The 27,524-nt window shown below is 31.5% G+C and overlaps 1 protein-coding gene across 4 annotated transcripts in view; it reads right to left on the reverse strand.

Annotated features, from left to right (window-relative positions):
• Window positions 1-27,524, reverse strand: part of Relch (RAB11 binding and LisH domain, coiled-coil and HEAT repeat containing) — a 99,531-nt gene that overhangs the window by 61,605 nt on the left and 10,402 nt on the right. For all 4 annotated transcript variants that reach the window (XM_071602688.1, XM_027949011.3, XM_027949010.3 and 1 more), the window contains exons 2-10: window positions 21,910-21,999; window positions 12,274-12,345; window positions 12,107-12,162; window positions 11,890-12,003; window positions 7,404-7,607; window positions 7,216-7,307; window positions 6,287-6,580; window positions 3,724-3,799; window positions 1,825-1,920 (exon numbers count right to left, since the gene is read on the reverse strand). In XM_071602688.1, the coding sequence (XP_071458789.1) occupies window positions 1,825-1,920; window positions 3,724-3,799; window positions 6,287-6,580; window positions 7,216-7,307; window positions 7,404-7,607; window positions 11,890-12,003; window positions 12,107-12,162; window positions 12,274-12,345; window positions 21,910-21,999 (1,094 nt within the window). The remainder of the gene's footprint in view (window positions 1-1,824; window positions 1,921-3,723; window positions 3,800-6,286; window positions 6,581-7,215; window positions 7,308-7,403; window positions 7,608-11,889; window positions 12,004-12,106; window positions 12,163-12,273; window positions 12,346-21,909; window positions 22,000-27,524) is intronic.

Genomic DNA, 27,524 nt, shown 5'->3' on the forward strand with positions numbered 1-27,524 from the left:
GTTGGACACATATACCTTTATTTTATTTATTTTTATGTGGCGCTGAGGATCGAACTCGGTGCCTCACACATGCTAGGCAAGTGCTCTACCGCTGAGCCACAACCCCAGCTTCTGGTTTTGTCTTTTTATGCCCAGGGACAGGTTTTAAACCAGACCAAGATAAACTTCATTGTTCAGCAATTTAATTTTGAGAGAAGATAACTTTGTTTTATTACAAATGGCTAATTTTAAGATAAATAGGACAAGAAACGAATAACTATATAAATAAAAATTATCACTTCTTCATGATTATAATTATGTACTTTTTAAACATTAAAAATTTAAAAATCAGCCAGAAAAGTAAACATACCTCAAAGTAGATATATGTATGTGTGTGTGAGTATATATAGATCTATATATATAATATATAAATTACAATGTGTCTGATTACCAATGATGCAAATTTATAAATATTTCATGCAGTTCAATCAGAATTTAGTGCTCGTCTTTTATGATAATATGGAAAACTAAAATAAAAAAGCTAAAACTTCATCTCATAATTAGGTTTCTGTGACATTTAAAGATATATTAAGAAAACATAGTAAAAGGGATGCAAACATTAATGCATGGTTATGTTACAAGCTGAAAAAGAAAAAGAAGCTCAAACATCATTCTGCCAGGCAGAACTGCAAAACAATCTGAAATTGGACACTGATCCTTCAAGACATAGAAAACTTCCATAATTCTTATTATCTTACTGCTTTTAAATGATTAGATAAAAATAAAATGACCAGCACAAATAGTTTTTTAACCTCTTGGAATTAAAAAATAACTATAAGAATAAAAGCTTTTAATACTCTACATTTAAATTTTCTTAAGGATCAGTACAAATTTCTTCTGCTAAATGGATAACTAAGGATGAGCTTTAAATGGGTTTTGCCAATGCATCATGTACCTATCATACTGTAGGTCCCATGAATTATAAGTAAAATTAGAGGTAAATATTAAGACAAAGAAACTTATGTTCTAAAATAGTCAATCCATTTATAATAAAAAATTTGTGAACTGGAAATTTATCTCTTAAACTGAATAATTTCAAGACACAATTTATTAGCAAATAAATAATCTACTGTCATTTAAATAAGATTACAGATAATTCTCATTAATCCTTTATTGGCTAAATATGATTTATAAATGTAACTATGAAAATAACTTCCTAGAAAGTTTTTAGACTATATGGAATAAAATATATACCTGTAATTGTACCTTATTTATTTAAGGAATCTATCAACAAGTTATCTACAAGGTAAAATCTAAAGGTATTTAAGTTATTACAGTCAGTATCTATTCTATCTATCCTATCACTATAAAAATTATTCTATCACTATCGTGTTACTGGCAAAAACACATAATAAAACTAACATTTATAATAAGTAACTACAAGTACATCTGAGGAAAGAATTACATAATTATTAGCCCCTGTTAATTTTCAATACTTAACAAGTACATTATAATAGCAGAAACAAATTAGTCAACTGGTTATATATATATATATATAAATAAAAGTGTTCATGACACATAAATGGACCTACAGTAATAGTGTTGCAGAAGCTAATAATGCTTTAAGCAAAATTGGAAAAACAAGAATACCATGCAGTTTTACTGAACTCACCTGACAGAGGTGTAAAACCATTCTCTAGGAGCAGAGATGCATGCACAAAAGTAAGAATATGATTGCAAGTAACAGACTTTAACAAAATAAAAATATAACACTAAACTTCAAAAATGACAAAAAATGGACAACATGATGGCATTATTAAGGTGAAAATACTTGATGTGTTTTACCTCTCTCTTTGCCAACAGTACATTAGGAACAATGTGTGGCAGGCAGCGTCCCAGCATTAACATAACACTTTTTTCACTGTCTGCAATCCGAGACACCTACAAAACCAAATAATTAAAAAATGTTGACAGTGGAAGAATTCTGTGCAAAGGGCTGTGGTTGTGGTTCAATGGTAAAACGCTTGCCTCACATGTATGAGGCACTGGGTTCAATCCTCACCACTACATAAAAATAAATAAATAAACTAAAGTTATGGTGTCCATCTACAACTAAAAGTAATAATAATAATAATAAAAAGAGTAGTTAAAAATGATTTGGATCCTGCCACCTCTGTTCTGAACACACATTCCAACATTATAACTTACGGCAGTAAAGACCACAACAACATTGACCCCAAATGGCATTAATGTTTTTTGGGCCAGAGATGAATTAAAGGGGGCACATTGGATAGACGGAATAACTTTATTTATTTTACAGTGCTAGAAGGAAGAGCTTTTTTTTCTTCTTTTTGTTCGTGGTGCTGGGGATTGAACCTAGGGCCTTGTGCATGTAAGGCAAGCACTCTATCAACTGAGCTATATCCCTAGCCCAAGGAAGAGCTTTTAATGTTCTATAGCACAATAGAATCAGTATGGTGGACAACGATTAACTGAATATTTCAAATAGCTATGATTTTGCATGTTCCAATACAAATAAATATAAATGTCTGAAGTGAGAGACATATCAACTACACTAATCTTATCATTACCCAGTATTAATGTACTGAAATGTCACAACATACTCCATAAATATGTGTAATTACTGTGTGCCAATTAAAAATAAAAATGTTTAAAAGATAAAATAAAATAGTTGTAAAAAAATAAGGGTGAAGCCAGGGAGGCCTATCAGGCTTTAATTCTGGGAACAAGTAGGGATTGCATAGGTTTGGGGTTGTTTATGTTTTTATCCCTGAAATATACGACTGCAATTACTATCCAGGAAGTTTGTACAATAAAGCTGCATATAAAAGGTGGTCCAAGGAAGCTGATATAATCTTTTAAAAAAAATATTATTTTTTAGTTGTAGTTGGACAATACCCTTATTTTATTTATTTATTTTTATGTGGTGCTGAGGATTGAACCCATCGCCTCCCACATGTTAGGTAAGCATTCTACCACTGAGCCACAATCCCAGCCCAAGGAAGCGGACATAATCTTATAATGAAGATTTCCAGAGTGCAACCAAACCATCCTCTAGCTGTTTGATATTCCCAGAGATAATCTAAGACACAGCCCATGAAAGGACAAGTGGAATCAACTAAAAAACAGCTAGAAAAGAAGTGAATACAAAGATGGGGAACAGGGGGGAAAGCTCTCAAAATGAGTCTACAACAATTGTAAGAGAAAAACAGTTATGATAGTTAACAAACTCAGCTATCAGAAACAATCACCTTGAATGAAAATAACCGCTATCTAAAAATGCCTGAAACATAAAACAGTATACACCTAAGTTAGTTTTCTGAATTGTGCCCAAAAGATGCTATCATTAGAATACCATTTTAAAAACAGAGACAAGAGATTACTTTAATATTAATAAACATAATCATCTGGGCTGGGGATCAGCAGTAAAGCGCTTGTCTAGCACGTGCAAGGCTCTGGGTTTGATCCTCAGCACCACATAAAAATAAATAAATAAAATAAAGATATTGTGTCAACTACTACTAAAAAATACTTAAAAAAAATCATTCAAAAGCAGAAATAATCAACTAATTTCCTTATAAGTTTAAAATTTAAGGTACTATTTCTTAATAACAGACTTTCATTTGAACTACAATGTTATCATATATGCTTTTATATGAGACATGAAGAAGAAAATAGTAGAATACTTTAAGGAAGTTAATAAGAATATCTGGTGTCAATTACCTCTGATCCTAAACGACTATCGGCTGACATTCGACAAAAAGAAAGTAGTGCTTGGTGGAAAGCAGGAGACAATTTCCTAGAAGAAAACAATGGATGAAAAGGAGACAATACCAAAGAATTATCACTGACATTTAAGGCAAAAGTAGTGCATATTACTATTTCTGTATTATTTCTAACTTATAAACGTTAACCAAATTTCTCAACCATCAGTTACTTAGAGAACACTTTACTGAAGAAAAATACAGGGGGGAAAACACAAACCAATGATCCTGAAGTAGCTTGAGGTTATGTGAGTGAACAAATGGCCCTTAAGTTATTGGATCAAATCTGAAATAGTATAGTGGCAATGATTATAGAAAATATTTGCAAATTCTAAAATGAGGACTTTTCTCACCTCCAATTCTCCATGGTTCCAAAAAGATTAATGAAGGTAAAGTAGATACAAAGGTTGACCTAGTATATTGCTAAAAGCAACTGAAGTTGTACTAATATGTATCACAATAACAAACTTTCATGTTAGAGACCCACATGTGGTGCTGTGGGATTGAACAAAGTGACAAAATTTAAAGATAAACCAATGTTTATAATACATTTTAGAGGAAAAAGTCTTTTAGTAATAGAAAATATTAACCTATTTATATTTAATACAGAAGGTTAGACCCATTTACAGTTCTAACACAACACTGATCTCTATTATAGTGCATTCAAAAAATTATGATTAAGTTATACATTCTGTGCTCAACTTATAAAGAAAAGGCTAACACCAAAACTTATATAATAATGCTTATTTAATATATGCCACAAAGTGGTACCCAGTAATCTCTATGATTGCAGAGTTCAAGTGGTGTGCCAATATTTGAGTCTTTTGTTCTTTTATGTTCCTCCTATATTTTATCAAAGAAAGGGGCCATAATCTACCCACTTGCTTAAGCCAGAAAACACATATCAGCTTTGATTCTTTCTTTTAACCCCAAATCCAATCAATCATTTAACTTTCAATTATCTTGCAAATCTACCAAAAATCTCTCAATCCTCATTCTCAAAGCTCTAACAGGTCTTACTCATTTCTTATTTGGATTCTTCCAATATATACACTTTATATTAGTCTCCTCTCTTTCAGTCTTGCTACCTTCTAATTATCTTTACCCTGCAGGATGCTTTCAATTATTCCTTTCATTTATATTTATTGACCAAATCATACTAAATCCTATTTTTCAAAAAGCACACTGCTTTTTTTGTACAAGGTAATCTTTCTTAATGGAACACTCATCTCTTTTCCTGTAACTTAAGTCTTTCAGTCCCAGGTTAGATGACATTTTGATGATACATGAAATCTTTTCTGCTTTGATAAAAAGGTTAGGGGACTTGATTGTGTGTTTCCAAAGCAACAATTATACTACCATTTTTGATACTTTAATGTAATTGCTTGATTGTCTCTCTCATACTATAAATTTGTAACTGAAGGAATTCCTATATGTCTTGCTTACTACTGCAATCCTTGTAACACTGAGGGGAACACAGTAAAAACTAAAAGAAATTTAGTTGAACGAATTTAATCTATCTCCTTTGGATTGTTTTGGAATAAAAAAATAAATAAATACAGTAGTTCTTCTAAAAACTAAAGAACTTATAATGGTGTTACAATTGAGTATTACAATAGATTTTTAAAAATATCTTTTACATATTGGAACTTTGAAAAAATACATTTTGAGGACTGTACAACATCTATTTCATCTCATTAACCCCCATAATTACCTAAAGAAAAAAAATTTAATAGGTATAAAAAAAATCCAATATTTCCCACTAATAAAAAGGATTTTTGAACCTAAAGCAAATTTAGTAATGCCTTGCTATTGCATCCTAGTAGTAGGTACAATATTTCTCTATTTAATAGGAGGAAGAGGTTTGTGGATAAAAATACACCACATTATATTTATAAGGATTAAAAGAGTCAGTATACATAAAGCACTATGAACTAAATTATATGGCCAAAACATATAAATACAGCCTAGTGAATATTCCTATCTTAAAATATTTTTTCAAATTATATCCTAAAAGATTTCAAAATTATATTTTGCCTTCTCAAATAGATCATGAAGGACAGGGACCATGTTTTTTTCATTTCTTTGAGTTCAAGCACTGTAACCCCCCCAAATTAAATAAAGAGATTAAGAGAATATTTATAATACAATATCAGCAATAGAAGTAGATATAGGAAAAATGACTGGGAGCAAAGATTATTCCCTTTTTAGTACATGAGCAACTGTGCAGCACTAAAACCTTCAGAATTTGATACTGACTGAACAAAGAAAAGGTAAAACGCACTGGCTAAGTGTATACAGCATAGTAACATACATATTATTTATGCACTTCAAAACCTAGCCCCTTTATTATTTATTTCTCCTTGGTGTCATAAACTTTGCTATATGCCATGTTCCTGTAAAATGTAAAGAAATTCATACATTTGATCTGCAAATAAGAAAAATGAGTACAAATAATAACTGAAGTTCTTCCAGTTCAATAAAATAAAAGGTACATTTCAAAATAAAGGATGCATACTAACCTGTTGGGTTTATCAAAATGAACTGTGGTTTTACTTGCTGGAGAAGAAGATGGCATTCCTTCCCTTTCTATCCTGGGGAAAGAATCTGAAGAATTCTCTTTAAGAATAATGGAATCAGTTTTATCTGTTATTGAAGGATGGATATCCTTATTTTTTCCCTTCTCTAAATTATTTACAACTTGACTTTGTCCACTGTCTTCAGAGTCTTTGTGGGGAGATGGATCTAAGGAAGGTTGAATAGATTCAAAAACTGCTGGGATAGCAAAGTGTTCATTTTTGAGGCAGTCCATTTCACTGCAGAACAAAAGAGAAATAACCATAGAACAACTTGAAAACTCTGTCAATAGCATAAACCCCATAATTGGTTCAATGCTTTAAAAATGTAACATTAATAGCAAATGGTTTGGCAAATAATAATCTTTTGGTCTACAATATTCACAAATGTTTCATATACATAAAGGCACAGCTATAAACTCTTGAACAATGAGTCATAAAAATGGCCTTATATACTTAGCTTTTGATTGGCACTTACTTTTCCTTTCTTCATGTGCAAAGTGGGAGACATTAGATTATTATAAGATTATTATGGTATATTATAAGAACAAAATAAAATAATGGGAAAAATGTACAACACTAATGTGGAAGAGTTGTCTTATCAATACTGACACAACACAGGAGATCAAAATACCTTATTTCTTAGTTTAAAGACGTAAGCAATTATAATACCACCACAGTGATTTAAGAACTTTTTTGGGGGAATAAAGGATTTTTAATTTTACATACATAAAACCATTATAATTCTTTCAGAATTACTAAAACATGAAAAATTATGCTTTACAATTGAAAAGTTGTTTCATATATGTATATAATCTACCACTGTCTTTACAAAGTTCAAAGAGAATTTTCACAAATAATGACTAAGTACTAACCTTTCAAGTCTTCTGATTTGTTCCATCAATGACCATTTCTCACTATTTAATAAACTAATTTTATCTTCTAATTTCTGTATTAGCAAAGAGTTCTAAAATCAAAAAAGGAGAAAAAGTAACTCAATATCTCATCATATGTTTTTACACAGTTTAAGTATTTTTTATGAACTTGAGTTTGTATTTCTTACCTCTACAGGTTGAGGTGTTTCAAGGGATGGAGGAAGACTGCCCAAAACTGGTGTAAGAGCCTCTAATTCATCTTCTTCTACTCCACTGGCAACATCCACAAGATCTTTACCAGTCACTTGATGATTTCCAAAATCTCGGTAAAGCTGTAGTAAGTCTGGAGGTTTTGGAATGTTTAATCCTACATCATCCCATAATTCAAAATCCTAAAAAGTAATAACATAAAAAATCGTAGAGACAATTTTTATCTGGCATTTTATTATTGTTATTATTTTAGTTGTAGGTGGACACAATACCTTTATTTTATTTTTATGTGGTGCTGAGGATTGAATCCAGTGCCCCACAAATGCCAAGGGAGCGCTCTATCTCTGAGCCACAACCTCAGCTCCTTATCTGACATTTTTTAAAAATATTTTTTTAGTTGTAGATGGACACAATATATTTATTTATTTTTATGTAGTGCTAAGCATTGAACCCAGTGCCTCAGATATGTAAGGCAAGAGCGCTCTACCACTGAGCAACAACCCCAGCCCTATCTTGCATTTTTAAAATTACTGTTGATAACATCTGAAAAACAAAATATAACCATAAGTTTGCTGTAATGTCAAAATATGTTCCAAGTGATAAGAATTATCATATTATTCGTAAGTTTTCTGACATTCTAGGTAAGTAGGTTTAATTGTCTTAAATGTAAACTCTAACAGCTTAAAAAACATGTTCAAATAACAGCATGAAGTCATTCAACATTTTTAGATTAAGAAAGTCATAGTTCATAAATTGTACCTAATGTTGCACATTACAAGTAAACTCAATGATAGCACTGTTTTCTTCTTTCATTATCCAATCTATATATGATTAGTATAAACTCAAGTGGATAAATAGCTAATTTAATTTGCTTGTCTTTTTGCTGAAGCTCTTTGAATCTAATGTACGTTATCAAAAAAAAAAAAAATGCTTCTGGCAATTTTCAAAATCCAAATATCTGCTTTTTTGATTTGTTGCATTTTGAAACATTCTTTTATTCAATCTAACACAACTTTATTAAAACTAAAAAAGGCATAGCATTTCATCTTCTATGGGCAAATATTTTTAGAAGAGCTTTAGAAGTTCTTGAGTAATCAACATTCAATATACTTTCTTACAAACCCATCTCTCCCTAATACATTAGAAAAGGCTTATTTGAATAATTAGACTGCTATTATTAAGGATTAATTTGACATGAATATGCATAGTCAGAGTGGGAGCTTTGGAGAAAACCAAACCCACATATGAAATTTCTGTTAGTTACCACTCATTGTTGTTATAATTTGAGGCTTAAATGAGTCATCTGTAAAATGGATATATTACTTATTAGCTCTTAGGATAAATGCAATAATTTTAAAAGACTTACTATAGTGCTTGGCCTACAACAAGAATTAAACAAATTTTAACTTGTAAAAAATATTAAATGATTATTACACGTATTAGTCAAATGTCCTTTTATCTATTATTAACCCAAAATTTATTATATATCTAAATTGTGCTTAGAACCAGCAACCGAAAGACTTTCTAACTGTTCTACATCTTTGTCAAGACTTGTACAATCTTAGACAGTCTAAGAAATGTGTTGTGGTATCTCAATGTAATTTAATTCGCATATCTCTAATAAATAAAGGGGTTCAGTATCTTTTTTCATGCACTTATTTGCCACGACGATATCTTCTTTGGTGAAGTACGTGCATAAATCTCTTTTAAAAATTGGGTTAACTTCTTATTATTGAGGTTAGAGAACTGTAACAAATTCGTTTGAGATATATTACATATAAATATTGTTACACTAAAAATACTTTTACAGGGGCTGGGGTTGTGGCTCAGTGGTAGAGTACTCGCCTAACATGCATAAGGCACTAGGTTCAATCGATCCTCAGCATCACATAAAAATAAAATAAAGATAACTGTGTCCACCTAAAGCTAAAAAATGAATATAAACAGATTTTTTTTTTTACATACACTGACTTGTCTTTTTGTTTACTTGTGAATGATTTCCAAAGAGCAAAAGCTATTAATTTGTATAACAGCATATCTGATGGAGAACAAACATGTAGTCAGATCTAAGGAATGTTTGCCTACCTTTCAAAATTGCAATGATTTTCTCCGTTTTCCTCTAGAAGCCTCACAGCTTTTCAGGATCTACACTAAAGTCTATGACTCATTTTGAGCTGATTTTTTGTATATGTTATGGAATATGGTTTGGTTTTCATTTTGGAGAACATATGGATATCAAATTGTTTTAGGATCATTTGAAAATGCTATTCTTTTTTAAATTTATTTCATTTTTTTATCTTTATTTCATTTTTTTTTTTTTTTAATGTGGTGCTGAGGATCGAATCTAGTGCCTCACATGTACTAGGCGAGCACTCTACCACTGAGCCACAACCCCAAGGCCAAAATGCTATTCTTTACGTATGGAATTTACTTTGCATTTTGTGGGGGATCAAAGAACCTTCCATATGTGAGTCTATCTCTGGACTCCATTCTGTTTCATTTATTAACTTGTCTGTTTAAAAATGATACTGTCTTGTTTTGTAGAATTTTTTAAGACTTGACATCAGGTAGCTTTAGTTTAAGTGCTTCAACTCTGTTCTTTATTAAAGTTGTTTTGGCTATACTAGTTTCTTACTTTTTCCATAGGAATGAAAAATGCGAGGGACATAAAGATTAGAATTGCATTAAAAATACAAATCAAAATTAACAGACAACATTGAGCACAATGTTAACAATCAATGAGAACAATATATCTCTTCATTTAAGTATTCTTTAATTTCTCTCAACAAATTTGTTTATAGTGTCTGGGCCTTCATCAGAAGTTTAAACCTATAATCTTGCTATTTGTTATATGTGTCCTAAATATTCTTTGTTTTTCTTTTCCCCTTTCTGCATTTGCTTTAGCCTCTTAGTCTTTCCCACAGTCAAAATTTTTCTTGTTCTTTGTTTAGTCATCATTTATAAACACAATTCACTTAAGCTATAACCATAGTAAAGTAAGCATTTATGTTAGCAAAATACCAGTTCAATGTCTTTTACTTAGTATATGTTCAGTAAAGCTACCATTTAAAAAGTAACTAGATATTTACAGCTTTCATGTAAGATGGTGGTCCCAATAAGGTTATATCACTTAACAATGTTATAACCATTTTAGTTTGTTTAAGTTTATTCTATAATGTCTGTACAATGATGAAATTGCCTAATGATGTGGTTCTCAGAAAACATCTATTCTATTAAGCAGTGCATTACTGTAGTATATTTAAGTGTAGCCCTTTGCAATAACTAAGAGGCTATTGAAATGCTATCTCCCTTAAAGAGATGCAAAAAGATCCATGTAAGATTTTATGAACCAATGAAATAAATGTAATTTAAAATGATGATCTCAAAAAAAAAAATAAATAAATAAATTAAAATAAATAAATAAATAAATAAAAATAAAATGATGATCTCCTGGGGATGAAAGTATTGCTCAGAGGTATGGTCTTTGCCCAGCATGTACAGGTCTGGGGTTCAATCTCCATGCACAACATAAAAATAAATAAAATATCATTAAAAAAAAAAAAAAAAAAAAAACAAGAAATGACAGGCTCCTTATTTCTACCTAATGAACTCTCTGGAATTCAGCTTTTTAAGGTATATAATTCAAACAGATCCATTAATACTAAGTAGCCAAGATTTCCAGAGCTAAAAGACAACACTAAATTTAGCCATCATTTCTTTACTTAGAAGATTTTATCAGGAAAATAAGAATGAATTTCTAAAATTGGTCCCTCTTCAGAAGTACAGCTACTATTTTCACTTTCATTTGAAACACCATCTTAATTATTGTGTTACCTAACATTTAATTGTCATAACGCTACTGAAATTTTTACAGTTAAACTGAATTTCTTTTTTATTACTTTTTAGTCTAATTTGTTATCTATGATGAATTTATTTTCAATAAAAATATTTTTAGTTGTAGATGAACAGGAAACCTTTAATTAATTAATTAATTAATTGATTTTTATGTGGTACTAAGGCTTGAACTCAGTGACTCACACATGCTAGGCAGGCGCTCTACCACTGAGCTACAATCCCAACCCTAAACTGAATTGCTAAGTGTAAATTAATCTATGTTACTGAGTAAACATTTTAAATTAAAAACAAACAGCACACTTTATGAATACATGCAACTATGGATGGATTATAAATTACTTGGAAGTTGTAAAAAGCTATCTGGAAAGAACAAAAAGTCTTTATGTAGAAGCCACAGGAAAACAAAATACTCTGTAAACCAATGGAATACAAAACTGAGAAGGTTAGGGATTGTGGTTTTTGCTAACCAGTAGAATGGTACTAGAATTTACTACAGGTATAGTAACTTAAAACAAACAAACAAACAAACAAACAAAAAAAAACAGATAAAAGAGAAAGTAAACTAAGTCAAAAAAGGAAACAAATTACTTTAAAATAAAGTGACTTTACCTGATCATCATTTTCATCTGAAAAAGTTATTGATGTAAGCTTATAGTTATTCTTCAATAAAAATTCATTGACTAAGAAGTTTAGAGCTCTCTTTTCAAGAGGTTTGATTGGCTCCTGGAAACAAAATAAAAGACAGATGTAAACTGCAAGTTTAGCTCCTCAATACTTGTACTACCATTTTATGTGGAAGATACATTTAGATCTGTCATTCACCCACCTGAATTTCAGGACTTGATTTGTAATTTTTTCGTTCCTGTAAAGGAACTTCATGTTCTGGTGGAAAAAAATATAAATAATGTTTTACTATTTTATATTTTAAAATATCCCAGCTACTTCTACATTGTCAAAGTAGAAAAAGTCTCAAAAAAGTTTTATGTACACCACCTGCAGCCTTTGTCAGGTTGGCTCGGAGGGCCTGAATGGTCTCCTTGGCTTTCCGTAGTTCAAACTCCAGGACTGGACAGGGATTTGGAATAAACACACACAGGCATCCAACCAAGAAAAGGGAAACAAAAATAAAAAAATAAAAAGCAAAGATGGGTATGAAAAAAAATACAATTTGTATTGAAAACAGAAAGCATGCAATCTTTATGAAACTTGTGAACGCATGCAGCAGAGTTGATTTGCAAGCAAACTGGTGAATGTTTTCCATAGTTTTTGTAGAATTCAGGGGGCTATTATCAAATCAAATGTTCTAGCTGTCTGACAAGGAATAGCTCTATTTAAAAATAAAAATCTATGGCATACTTTCATTTAGTTAAATAAAAATATCAGCAATCTGGGTACTTCTGTTTCACTCAGTCTAGGAGAGAAAATGTAATGACATGTTTTTTGGATGATGCAATTTTAGGAGAAAAGGTAAAAAAAAATAGATTAGTTCAAGCAAATATCCAAGGTAAAAAATAGATAAATTCAAGCAAATATCCATTAAAAAATTTTTTTAAAGTTATTTTTAAACACATTGTCTAGAACAATGTTATAAATCAATATATAGAAACATTACTGAATAGAGATCCCTTTATTAAGATGTTGAAAGAATATAGCTTAAATATTTAACAAACGTTGGAATGCCTATGAATTTTTCTACAAACAAGCATGTTTTCTAAAAACAAGCATAGATATGTTAAGCACATATCCTTAAAAAAAGTTCTAAAGGTTTTATTTCAGTTTTCATTTAAAGCCAAAAATAAATGGTTTTTCTTTTAATATCTATTGAAAATAATTCTAAAACAAATGACTATGTACACTTCAATCATTTTTAAAATGATTGTATATACTATTACTTAGTATCAAGTAAACAGAATCTTTGAAATTTAATAGTAAACAAATCTGTTCATGTTATGAAAGATTAATGAAACTCAAAGATTTCTCCTATAATAAATATGAATACTAGGGAAGCTTTTTAATAAACTCTTTAAAATGCTTCATCATAAAATTAAATTGTCTTAAAGGAAAAATTTTCTTAAAATTGATGAATACTGTGTTGAAAAAGCAAACTTAGACTTGAAAAAAGGACATTTCTGTTAAGTAAAGCTCTGAGAAATTTAAGCGATCTTTGATACAAATGTGTGTTAAAACCATAGTGGTTAATAGCCCTGCATATAAATTAGGAAATTTAAGGTTTTATCTTAAAGATGCATTTTTTTCCTGATTGACCATAGAAAAAAGATGTCACATCAGAAAATATCAGAGAAAATAAAGGTATAAAAATATATGGAAAAATTAGGATTCACTCAGTTTGCATATGTGCAATAAAAACTTAAAATGTTGTTCAATCACATCTAGTACATAATGGCCAATTATTTTGATGCACAGAATTTAACTGCAGCAACATGGAAGCAAAACTAAAAATCAGATGACACTGTATGTTACTATATGTTTTTCGGTAGTCAGCAATGCTGATCTGCAAAGATTTCTGTGCAACAAAGTGAAAACATTTTCTCTAAATCAAATTTTGCAAACTCTAAGCACATGTGTTACAATGAGACTATACACATTACAGAATGGGTTTATGTAGAATATTGGTTTACCTTTTTTTAATTTCAAAATTCTAAGTAATCGATTTTGATTTAAAAATATCTAGCTTGTACCTTAAAAGTATATACATTATGCTTTCAATATCACTTAAAATTTACTAAGACATAATACAGAACAATTGCAGATCAGAAATGCCCTACACCAGAATGATAGAAATGTGGGGAAAAAAAAGGGGAAGGGAGGGTGGCTGGTTAAAACACAAACTAGGAAAAACTCAAAATTGGATTGGTGAAAGTTTAGGTGACCAAGAGCAAAACACTGAATGATAAAGGCACAGAAAGCCAGAAAAACCCATGTCAGACGGCAAGAATTTATATTTTTAGCACCTCTTGATATATATATATATATATATCATATATGATTGCCAAATGTCATCGGAAATTACCAATACTTTGAAAAGACAGTGACTATCAATATGAATTCACTCTGCTGCATGTTTCTTAGTATACAATATTGATTTTAAAACACAAATGCATATCTTTGAGGCTATAGCACATCTATATAAGGGATATAATCAGGAAATTGCAGTTATATGAGAATTTCTCAAGAAAGGCTCTTTATGGCAATGTTATATGAGTATGTCTCTTCTTTATTAAATCATTGGATTTCAGCTCAAAATAACTGCAAATATTCAGGTATATATTAATAATTCATACTATAATTTGTCAAAATAATTAATGATTAAGTCTGGAAAGCAACTCTAAATTATAGTTGAAATATTTCTCAGCCTGTGCTGGATATTACAAGGATATTAGAGGTACGTGAGTACTTAAAGGTCACTCTTTCATGACTTAGGAGATATACAACTATGTGAAAACATCAAAGGTGAAGTGCTAAAGATCAAAACAAAAATAATAATCCTTTGTGGCCCCAATCAATTTATCACTAATATTATCTTGAAATACTCACTAAACTTAATTCTTTTTGGCATGAAACTCAAAATATTATCTTGGAAGACCTTTTCTGTAACACTGGTCTAAGTATTTTTTCATTCTCATTCCAGCTCACCACTGAAGAACAGTTCAAATTAATAGATTCGCATCAGGACTTTGCCATCTCATAGTAAATGTACAACTGTTTTCTTCCAAGTTGGATTATCTGGATTTCTTTTTCTTAATATAAGGTGATTGAAAATAATACTTCTGAATCTTTAACACTTATTTAAGTATACTAACAATAGTCCCATGAAAAGAAAAATTCTCTCCAATTTTCTTAATATGCTAGAATAAAAATCCATTTCTTTGTTTTTTTTTTTTGGCGGTGGGGAATAGGTCCTGGGGTTAAATCCAGGGGCACTTAACCACTGAGCTACATCTCCAGCCCTTTTTCATATTTTATTTAGAGAGAGGGTCTCGATGAGTTGCTTAGGCCTTGCTAACTTGCTAAGGCTGTCTTTTGAACTCACGATCCTCCTGCCTCAGCTTCCTGAGCCATTGGGATCACAGGCGTGTGCAAATGTGTGCAGCCTCTATTTTTAAAATAATACAAAAATATTAACACAGTACAATCTCTACCCTCTACTGAGTTTAGAAAATTCTCATGCCCACTGTGGATTTAAGAAACATACCATTAGATATGACTTAGAGAATGATAAGTAAATGAATTAAAGCATGGTGTAATCTCCATAATTTGTAAACATCCCCTTTTCTATAGGTATCTTAGTGGGCAAAAGGCATCCTTTATCCTGTAACCTTTAAAGAAAAAACTTCTTCCTGTTGTTGTTCTTCCTGTTTACATTTCTGTTCCTCTGTCACTCATTTCAAAGTTGGTGTTTCTCAGTGTGTCATCCTTAGCCCCTTTCTCTTCATATTCTACCTAGTCACTGAGATGATACTTCTGTGGTTTTAACTATCACAATTCCTTTGATGACTCAGAAATCCTTAAATTCTCTTCCTACGATATAATCTTACCTACTTATCTTCTGGACATGGCCGCCTGAGAGTCTTCTAAGTTTTGAATTTGATCCTAATTAAATGAATTTCATTATCTTCTTTTCGAATCTGATTTTCCTCCTGCTGTCTGACTCCCTTAATGGCACCACTATCTACCCAGCTGGCCAAACGGGAAGCCTAGAGGTTACTTATATTTATGCCTCACGCTTACTTATCCTATCAATTAAATGTCCATACCATATTGATTTTTAACCCTTTAATCACTCTCTAAATATACATTAATCTGTTCCCATAACTGTTATATAGCTAAGATCTTTATGACTTGTCATATAAATTACTATAATAACCTATAATCATATTAAAAGTTCTGAAAATTTCTGCAAAAAACTATGAATTTCTAAATATATATATGAAATTCTCTGATTTTATTCTTCTGTTTTTGTTCTTCCTCTATGAAACTTACATCATCATGAAATACATTTTAGGAAATGTTAAAGAAAATAGAAACCCAAATCCACAAAAATTTATGACTATATAATTTTTAGTTTAAATATAACCACCTACAACAATGATGTATTTTTTTGAGTCTATCTTATTAATTTCATGGTAACATATGAAGATAAGTCCATTTTGAAAATGCTACCTATCTTCTTTTCAGCCTTGTTGAAGCATCTATTCTATTTTAAATGATATAAAATAATGAGATTTATATAATATTTTAAAATAAGAAAATCAAATCATATTACTGATAGGAAGGAAATGATATATGTGCAACAGGGGGCTTTTTCCCTCCTAATCCTGAGAAAGCTGGATATGAATGCTGCCAAGCTACTTCCAAAAGCGCTACTGATGCCTCCTCTATGAATTTGATCCTAGCAGGAGAAAGGGGCAGAATATTCTATAGGCAAAAATCTGAATGCCATTTTAGAATGCCTGGTAGAACTTGTAAACATATAAAGGCCACATATGTTTGTGTTGACAGCAGGTCCTAAGACAGTATAATACCTAGAAAATAAACTTATTCCACAAATATTTGTGAGTGGACATTCCAATGTTTGATGCTATTATGTGATAAATCATATAAATTAAAAAACATAGTTTATTTATTTTTTTGGTGGTATTAGGGATTGAACCTGAGCGTGTCCCACCACTGAACTACTTGCCCACTCCTTTATATTATTTTTATTTTGAGAAGATCTTTCTAAATGGCCCAGGTTGACTTTAAACTTGCAATTCTCATATTTCAGCCAACCGAGTAGCTGGTATTACAGGTGTGCACCATCATACCTGGCTAGAAAGGATAGTTTTTATTTCTCTAGATCCTAGAAGAGTTGAGGTACAACAAACTAGAGAAGTTATCTAGTAACAGGTAGAGATATGAGAACAAAGTCAGGGACTCTGAAGCTAAGTGAAATATATATATTTTTAATTTGTTCTTTTTAGTTATACATGACAGTAGGATATATTCTGACATACATACATGGAGTATAACTTCCCATTCTTGTGGTTGTACATGATGTGAAGTTACACTGGTCGTGCATTCATTTTTGAACATTGTAAAGTTATATGTAATTCATTCTACTGTCTTTCCCATTCCCCTGTCCAATCTAGTGAATCTCCACTCCCCACACCCCATTGTGAATCAGCACCCACATAACAGAGAGAGCATCTGGCCTTTGGTTTTTTGGGGATTGGCTTATTTCACTTAGCATGATAGTCTCCAGTTCTGTCCATTTACTGGCAAATGCCTTAATTTCATTCTTCTGTATGGCTGAGTAATATTCCATTGTGTGTATGTACCACATTTTCTTCATCCATCCATCTATTGAAGGGTACCTAGGTTGTTTCCATAGCTTAACTATTGGGAATTGAGCTGCTATGCACATTGAAGCGGCAACATCACTATAGTATGCTCATTTTAAGTCCTTAGGATATATACCGAGGAGTGGGATAGCTGAGTCAAATGGTGGTTCCATTCTAAGTTTTCTGAGGAATCTCCATACTGCTTTCCAGAGTGATTGCACCAATATGCAGTCCCACCAGATATGTATAAATGTACATTTTCCCCCACGTCCTTGCCAACACTAAATGAAATCTTATGAACTCAAACAGGAATACTGGTGGTTCTAAAAGCAATCAGATCCTTGTTGCTGTTTCCAAAGCACCGAATACATTTTTATTACAGACACAGACATATTTCAGAACACATTTCTCTAGGGTAGAAACTTAATCTCTTTTGTACTTCCATACTGAGGGTCTAACATTGTGATGAACATAGCAGATGCTCAAATTACAAAAAAACAATTTAAATAATGGCAATCCCGATACTTAGAATGTGGATCTCTCTTGATACTTCTAAGAAAACTTAAGGCTTTTACTTAAAAATCAATTAAATTAAGCTCATTTTGGTTTGATTTCTTCTCTACTTAAATCACTTTTATGTGAAAATGTATACTTCCATATTTGTTATGGTTTTGATATTAGGTGTCCCCCAAGAGCTTATGTGTGAGACAATGCAAGAAGATTTAAAGGAGAAATGATTGGGTTATTAGAGTATTAACCCAATCAGTGAATTTAGGGGAATGGTAATAAAAATGATGCTAAAAACAAATGTAGTATCTATTTCATCAATATATTTTTTAAAGATTTATTTTTTAGTTGTAGTTGGACACAATACCTTTATTTCACTTATTTATTTTTATGTAGTGCTGAGAATCGAACCCAGGGTCCTGCACGTGCGAGGCGAGCGCTCTACCACTGAGCCACAACCCCAGCCCCTATTTCATAAATATTGACAGGTAATTTAAAGATTGGAAAAGACCTTATATTTGCCTGGGAGGACCATGGGCTCATTATCTGTATTATCTATAACCTCCTTTTACACAAGACTGGCACAGAAATGTAATAAAACTTTCTTTATTCTTAGTGAGGTAAGCCTTTGATCCAATGACAGATGACAAGACAAGTATCTTTTCTGAATTATTGTCTTTTCATAATTTTTAAATTACTACCAATGATTAGCAGACTCAAAATCTTTTGGAAAGTGGTAACTGTGATTAATTGAAATTGTTGTGAAGTCTCACCCACATATTAATACATTTTATTCAATAAGAGGCTATAGTAGAAGACCATTAAAAGATTGAAAGCTATTCTCTTGGGATAATATATGTTCTTTCTCCTTTTTCTACTGAAGATGAAAGCATTTATTTTAAAACAAGCACAATGTAATAATTAAGTTATTTTATCTCTCCAAACTTAGAGATATATTTTTTAGATAAAAAATGTAAGGTCTATAATGATGATTTAGGATAACTATTTAAATAAATGATAACAGTGCACCAAGAAAAAAAAATGTAAGGTCTAAACTATCACATATTTAATAAATTTCACTGTTGGTTATGTAAGTCTCTAGGGCATCCAGATCTACTACTTCTTTGTTTACTGTCTAGCATTTGGATGAGTGGGCATGGGGGAAAGGACAAAGAGAGGGTTGGTGGTTACTAGAGAATGAAACTGATCAAATGGGGTTTTCATCTATGTGGGAATATGCCACAATGATACCCATCATTCTGCAAAACTGAGATGCACAAATTTAAAAAAAGGGAAAAAAAACTGAGTAGCTACCAAACAATCGTCATCTCTATCTTTAATAATACATATCCAAACAGTTATATTTGGCAACATTTATAAATCAGAAAGTGTTATGTATCAGTTTATTTCAAGTACACAAAGACCCTTAAAGGTCAAGGGTGCATTCTTAACATTTAATGTAGTTCTTGCAACCTAGTACAAAATTAGTGTTGTATCATATCAAAATACGTGCAGTTTAACATATATTAGGTTATCACAATAATGAAATATATTTGTTAACCATAAGAACTATATTTACTGGGTTTTATACCAAATTACAATTTGATAAGCGATTACAGGTGTGTGCTACCACACTTGGCTGAATGAGATTTTTAACCTTCTTACTCAGAGTTCTGCTAAAAAGTTAGGCAAGGAATGAAAATGTACATAACCGTGAAATTTGGTTAGAGAAACTTTAATTTTCTTTTCTACTTACATTGCTGTGAATAGATTATCCCAAGGAATTTGTGATTATAAATTTAATCTAAACATTTTGCTTTTTCATCTATAATGCTTTTTTTCCTTTAATAAGAGGTATTAAATACCTACATAGTGAGAATAATGATGAACCCCTTTAATTTGTCTCAATCAAAAAGGTAAGTTTTCAAATTTAAGTTGAGGAAAAGAACATAATTATGTGGCCAACTTCTGGGTAGGAGTTTTTTTCTAATATTTAACAATATATACAGTAAAACAGTTGGGATATATTTAGTCTAAATCAACTAAAATTTCACATATTTAATATATAACCTACAGCTAATACCTAATATGTAATTACATGTAACAATGCTACTTTACAAATGATACAATAGGATAAAATAATCCCAAAATTATTTAAGAAATTTCCAGTTGATTTGCTAATTTTTAGATATTACTGACGTATTCAGTTTGCTGTTTGGTTATGACTACCAATAGGTGATGCTTATCACTAAACTGTAATTTGATATAGGGAAGTCACATTAAACTCTTCTAGGGATTTCCCCATTAATTGATAATGCTATTGTTTAGACTATTAAGTCTTGTCTCAGCTTTTGTTGAAAAACAAATATTTTTTTCCCTAACTTATATCAATGTCTGAGTTATTCAAATGTTCAATATCTATTCTTGGGCAAGGAATGGAAAATTATATATTGAAATGTTATTTTTAATTAGGTCAAACCTAATCTTTTATGAAAGGAGATAGACTGTGGTATAGTTAATTGTGGGCTCGTGTTGCTAGGCTATCTGAATTTGAATCCTAGCTCTCTTCTTATATAATCCTTTGAGTGCCTCAGTTTTCTGGGGAGGAGACGATGAAGATAATTTTATTATTCAATGAGTTAATCAACATTTAGAGTATCCAGAATGGTGCTTGCGCCTTCTTTAGTACTCATTTTCATTCATAGTGACAATTTCAGATAATATCATCTTTGGTAGGTTTTACCAAACTTATTCCAGTAAATCAAATACAAATTCAAGAGCTGGGCAAGAGAGGAATCCAAATTATGGTTATTTTCTGACCTCATATTTCCTTCACAGGTTCTATCTATCCATATGGCATCCCTCCTATTTCATGAGTACCTACATTCCAGTGGAGCTCAAAATACCCAAGCGGTACCTGCCTGCTTTTCTCATGTTTTGCAGTGACAAAGTCTTATACAAACTACAATGCTTGCAACACAATCTAGAATGCCTTCAAGGGCAGGGAGCCTCAGCCTTGAGGCACCAGAAAGTACCACATATTTATACTTAAGGAGCTAGGCAAATTCATGGTGGACCCTCAGCAGATTCCACTGGGCTCATCTGGTCCTCTGAAGTACTTGCAAATATAGTGGTGATACTTAGAGGGCAGGGCTCTAGGGAGAGGAGTGAGCTATGGAAGGTAAGTAGACTGACTGAGAAATAGATTAGAAAGATGCTGTCCTTGTTACTGATATAGGTGGGGTCCTGGAGGACCCTGCGAACCAATCATTAACCTCTATTTTCTGAATCAGGGGAAAGTCAAAAGTTTCTAGAGATATGTTATTATGGCTCAGGAGCACCCAGGGAATTCAAGATAAAATTTTACTCACCAATGAGACTGGAATCAGTTTTGAACAATCAATAGAATTACAGTGATACACATACCTGAATATGAACCTTGGTTTGGAGAATCAAAGTAATGAGGCAAAGGTTCAACTAACTTTGTATTACCCAGTGGCTGAGTTAAGTCTGTTTAACACCGGTTTTAATACTAGTTGGTTGTAAGTTGCTGGCTACAGGCCAAATTCAGGTATGTATATCCAGAAACTCTTAGCACCCTGGTTGGGGTACTCCAAACTTACAATAAATTAGAATTTAATAACAATAAATTATTAGCACAATTTTATATAATAACTATGCATATTATATTAACATACCATATTGTTGAAGAAAGATAATTCTTCAAGCCATTTCATTATTTCTGCAAAGTCAAGAATTCAGTCTGTCTTCACAATCTTACCTGCCACTCTCTCATCTGTTTCCCTGTTACCATCATCTGAATATCTTGCAAAGTCTAAAGAATCCAGAGTACTGATGCTTCCAGCTCGATCTGTAATAAAGAGAAAAACAAAAGCATTAGATAACCAGTATCTTATTTAATTGTCAAAATAAGGGATTGGAATTCAAATACCAACAAATATTTCCAGATAATAAAACCATAGAAACAAAAAAAGGTAAAAAGTTCAAACCAATTGAACTACTTCAAAATAACCAAGTTTCCCTGCCCAAATCTCTGGCCAATGCCTGAATAATGTACATACACTGCAAAGCAGTCTAGCTACAGAAAAAAGCAGAACAGAAATTGAGTTTCCATCAGAGAGAAAGATTTTGTAGAGTTATTTTAAACAAGATAATTGCCTACTAAAAAACAAACAATATTCTGAAAAAATAGAATCTAGACTTCACAACCTACCAGACACATTGTCCATCATACTGTCCAAAATACTCTACATGCAAGAACTGATAAAATGTGATCTAGTGTCAAGAGAAAAACACCATCAACCAGGACAACCCCAAGATAAACCAGATGCTGAAATCAGTAGACAAAAAAACTTAAAACCTAGCTATATATATAAATCTAAGTAAGGGAACATATGTAAACAATGAGTGGAAGGAGTGGAAATCTTAGAAAATACAGAATATAAAAAAATACCAATAGAAATTCTAGACCTGAAAAATTTCTGAAATTAAATTTTACTACAGAGTTCTAATAACAGAATGAAAAGGAGACAGGAAAGTGTCAATGACCTCAAAGATACATTAATTAAATCTGAAGGGTAGAGGAAAAAAAGATTGGAAAAATTTAACACAGACTCAGGGACCTGTGGGACAACATAAAAATGTCTAATATATGCAGGATTGGAATCAGCAACATGTGAGACAAGAGGTGGGAGAGATACAGATTCAAGATCAGAGAACATCAAAGAGGATATGTAAAGAGAGCAGAAACTTAGATATATATAAGCAAACTGCTCAAAACCAAAACTGAAGAAGAAATACTAAAAGCAAACAGAAAAAAAATACATTCATATAGAGGAACAATGATTTGAATAACTACTGATTTTGTATACAAAAGCATCCAGATTGGAAAGGAAGAAGTAAACTATTTCTATTCACTGATGACATGATTTTGTATAGAGGAAATTCTAACAATTTTACTAAAAAACAAACCTAATAAATGAGTTTCTCAGGGTTACAGAACACAAGAACCAATAAATAAAAATATTCCAGATGTTTATATGCTAAAGGAACAATTCAGAAGTAAAATTTAGAAATTATTTTTATTTCCAATAACACCAAAAAAGAAAAAAAATAAAAATAAATTTAACAAAAAAAGTGTAAAATTGTACAATGAAAGAGGCTGAAGCAAGATTGGAAGTTTGAAGCCAGCCTGGCCAATTTGGAAAAACTGTATCAAAGTGAAAAAATAAAAAAGGGCTGAGATGTAGCTTATTAGTAAATCACACCTGGGTTCCCTCCCCATCTCCTGCCCCCCTACAAAAAGCCAAAACCTTGTTGAAAGAAATTAAAAATGATCTAAATAAATGGAAACACACCCAAGATCATGGACCAGAAGATCAGAGTCAGGATGATAATATTCCATAATTAATCTTTAAATTCAAAATGATTCCTACTAAAAACTCCATCTGGCTTTCTTTTTCTTGCAAATTTTGGGAACAATTCTAAAATTCCTATGGGAACAAAAGAGCCTCCTTCCCCCAACCTAGGCAAAAAAAAAAAAAAAAAACAACATAAAATGTATAAGAATGAAAGACTCATGCTTTTTTATTTTAAACTCAGTACAAAGCCAAAGTACTCAAGACAGCATTATACTAGCATAAGTTTAAATGCAATAAATCTAAGAATCCAAAAATAAACCCTTATATTTATGGTCAATTGATTTTTGACAAAGACACCAAGATAATTCAATGGGGTAAGAAGTTTTTCCAAGAGAAATGGAAACAGGTTCATGCAAAATCTGGTTTGCAAGTGTTTATTAACAGTCTTATTTTATTTACAATGATCACAAAATACAAATAAACCAAATGTCCATCAACTAAAAAATGGATAAATGTGGTATAATCACAAAATGGAGTATTATACTGCTGTAAAACAGGAATGAAGTACTTTCACATCACACAACACAGGTGAACCTTGAAAACATGTGAAGTAGAAGAAGTCAAACATATAAAACCACATATTATATGCCCATTCAGATGAACCGTTCAAAACAGTAAATTCACAGAAACACAAAGTACGTCACTAGCTATCAGGAGCTAGTAGTAGAGGAAAACTGGTAATGACTACTAATTTGATTTGGGATGATGAAAATGCTTTGAGAGAAGAGAGGGGTAACAGTCACACAATTTTGTAAATACACTTAAAAACTACCAAATCATACATTTAAAAAAATATATATTTATTTATTTATTTTTAGTTATAGGTGGACACAATATCTTTATTTTACTTCTATGTGGTGCTGAGGATCGAACCCAGAGCCTCATGCATACTAGGCGAACGTTCTACCTCAGCGCCAAATCATACATTTTATAAAGTGAATTTAGCTGGGTGTGGTGGCACATACCTGTAATCCCAGCTGTTCAGGAGGCTGAGGCAGAAGGATCACTTGTGTCAGGTTGGACAACATAGTGAGATCCTGATCTCAAATCAATTTAAAAAGGAGTAGGCATGCAGTTCATTGGTAAAGCGCTTGCCTTGCACTCATGAGGACTTGGCCCTGGATTGTATCCTCAGCACCGCAACTCCCAGACCAAGGAAAGTAAATTTGTGGTATATGAATTATCTCATTTAAAAGGTAAGACAAGGGCTGGGGATGTGACTCCGCAGAGCAATCACTCACCAAGAGTATGCTAGGCCATGGGTTCAATACCCAGTACTACAAAAAGCAGGAACAATAAAAAAGATTAGACAATAGAAGTGTTGGCAAGGAAGTGAAGAATCTAGAACAATTCTATCTAGCTGGTGAGGAAGCAATATGGCATGGCTACTTTGAAAAACAGTTTGGCAGTTCCTAAAAGCTAAACATAAAATGACCATATGACACAGAAATTCTATCTCCATCCAAGAAAAATGAAAATGTATGTTCACACAACATCTTGCACATGACTGTACAGAGGAGCATTATTCATAATGGCAAAAAAAGAGAAACAACTAAATCCAAATGTCTACCTATTCATAAATGGAGAAATAATAAGTGGTAAACATCTGTACAATATAATGTTGTTCACCAATAAACAGAAATAATGATATATGCTATAATAATGAGTGAAACTTGAAAACATTAGTCTGAGTGAAAAATGCCAGTCACAAAGAAATACATATTGTATAATTTCTATCTATACAAAATGTATACAACAGGCAATTCTAAAGAGACAGGGAATAGATTAATGGTTTTCTTAGCTTGGGGATTGGGGGATGAATGTGGTATCTGCTAATGAGAAGAGATTTGTTTTGGTGATTATGAATATGCTTTCAAAATAATGTAATGATTACATAATTCTGTAAACATACTAACACACAGTCAACTGTATTCTCTAAATGTGTGAATTATAAGATACCCAACAAAAATACTAAGTTAAAAAAATGAAAGAATATCTTCAGAGTAGAGTAAGGAAAAAAATCCTATAAACCAAGAATCTATATCCAGTAAAATGGGCTGAACTACTCAGCAAATTAAAAATAAATAAAAAGCGCTATTGATAAATGCAACAACATAATGAAATCTCAAATGCTGTATGTTGAATAAAAAAACCTTAGACGTATCTACAATATAATTTCATAAATGTTATGTTTTTTAGAACAGGCAATAGTAATTTATGGCAGAAAAAATGTCATAATAAAGGTTCTTATGGTGAAAGGCTGGAAAGTGTGAGAACTAATCAGGAAGGAGAAGAGGGACTATCAGGGGAGATGGTAATGTTGAGTAGTTTGTAGGAGTATGGTGCATTCACTTGTCAAAATGCATAAAATGGTACACTTAAGAGTTACATACTTTGCTATTTTAAAATTTTACCTGAAAAGAAAAAGACCAAATTTTAAAATAATGACTTCCAATTAATGACATATACACTAAAGTGTTAAGGTGAAAATATACTGCTACATGCAACTTAATATGAAAAAAAACATAAAAAATATGATTGTCAGATGAAAGGAAGGTTTGAGAAATGTATAGAGAAGAGATAAAGCAAATAGAGTAAAAATTGTAGAACCTAGATGATGGATATATAAATATAAACTTCATTCAACTTTTCTGTATATTTTTTAACTTATAAATATCAGAAAAAATAACTTAACATGAATGAAGGGGAGAAATCAGCTAACAGATCAGGATTCATAAAGTTCTAATGTTAGAGTAGCTACTATTTCTACTGTCTTAAATAAAATTTTGTGTGCCACCCCAACTGATATTGAACCAAACTAAGACTATGTTGTCACTAAAAGAAAAATAAATTTCACAATATAAACCTAGTGAGGAGTTTTACTTATAGACTTATTAAAATAGGTGAAAATGTAAACCATTATAAATACACTTGCCTGGTAAATAATTAATTTGACATATTATAAAACAAAGTTCCTGGGTCAAAATGTATATAGGAGTTAAATTTCCAATTTTATGCCAGACATGGTGGCACATGCCTATAATCCTAGAGACTCAGGAGGCAGAAGCAGGAGAATCCAAATTAAAGACCAGTCTCAGCAACTTAGTGAGAACCTGTCTCAAAATGAAAAAGGGCTGGGGACTTAGCCAAGTAGTAAAGCACCATTGGGTTCAATATCTGGTACCCAAAAAAAAAAAAAAAAAAATTCAACTTAAACACTGTTCTCCAATGTTTTATATCATACCACAATTATATTTTCACTCCAATTAAAAAAAACACATTTTATAAATATTTACGAATATCAAAGAATATGTATACATGATAAATCATCCCAATCCCACTAGAACTAGAAATGAATTAGATTAATTTTTTCCACTGAATTTCTAAATATTCGATTTTGACCTTTTTTCCATGTCTAAACATGTATTTTTTTAAACATTTATTTTTTAGGTGTAGGTAGACACATAATACTTTTATTTTATTTTAATGTGATGCTGAGGATCAAACTCGGTGCCTCATGCATGCTAGGTGAGCGCTATTCCTTTGAGCCACAACCCCAGCCCTAAATATGTATGTTTTTGTAGGAATAGAATGAAATCATATACACAATTATCTTGTTTTTTTTTAAATGAAGTTTGTACAGTGTAATTTTCCCATACTATTAAAACTATTGATACATATTACTAAACTGCTTTCCAACATAAGCATACATAGCAATTTGAATCCTCCTGTAGTATATAACTGTATTTGTCAATGCTTGGCATTATTTTTAAATCTTCCATTAATTGAACATAATGTAAAATTATATCTTGTTTAATAATGCATCTCTGATTCCTAATGAACTTGAACATTTTTTTTTTTTTGAAAAATACACTGGCCATTACCTTTTATGGATATGTGAATGAATTTTCTAGTCACATCCTTGGTTAATGTATCTAACATTTTTCTGATATAT

Source organism: Marmota flaviventris, chromosome 16 (assembly GCF_047511675.1).
Source record: "Marmota flaviventris isolate mMarFla1 chromosome 16, mMarFla1.hap1, whole genome shotgun sequence".
NCBI lineage: Eukaryota > Metazoa > Chordata > Mammalia > Rodentia > Sciuridae > Marmota > Marmota flaviventris.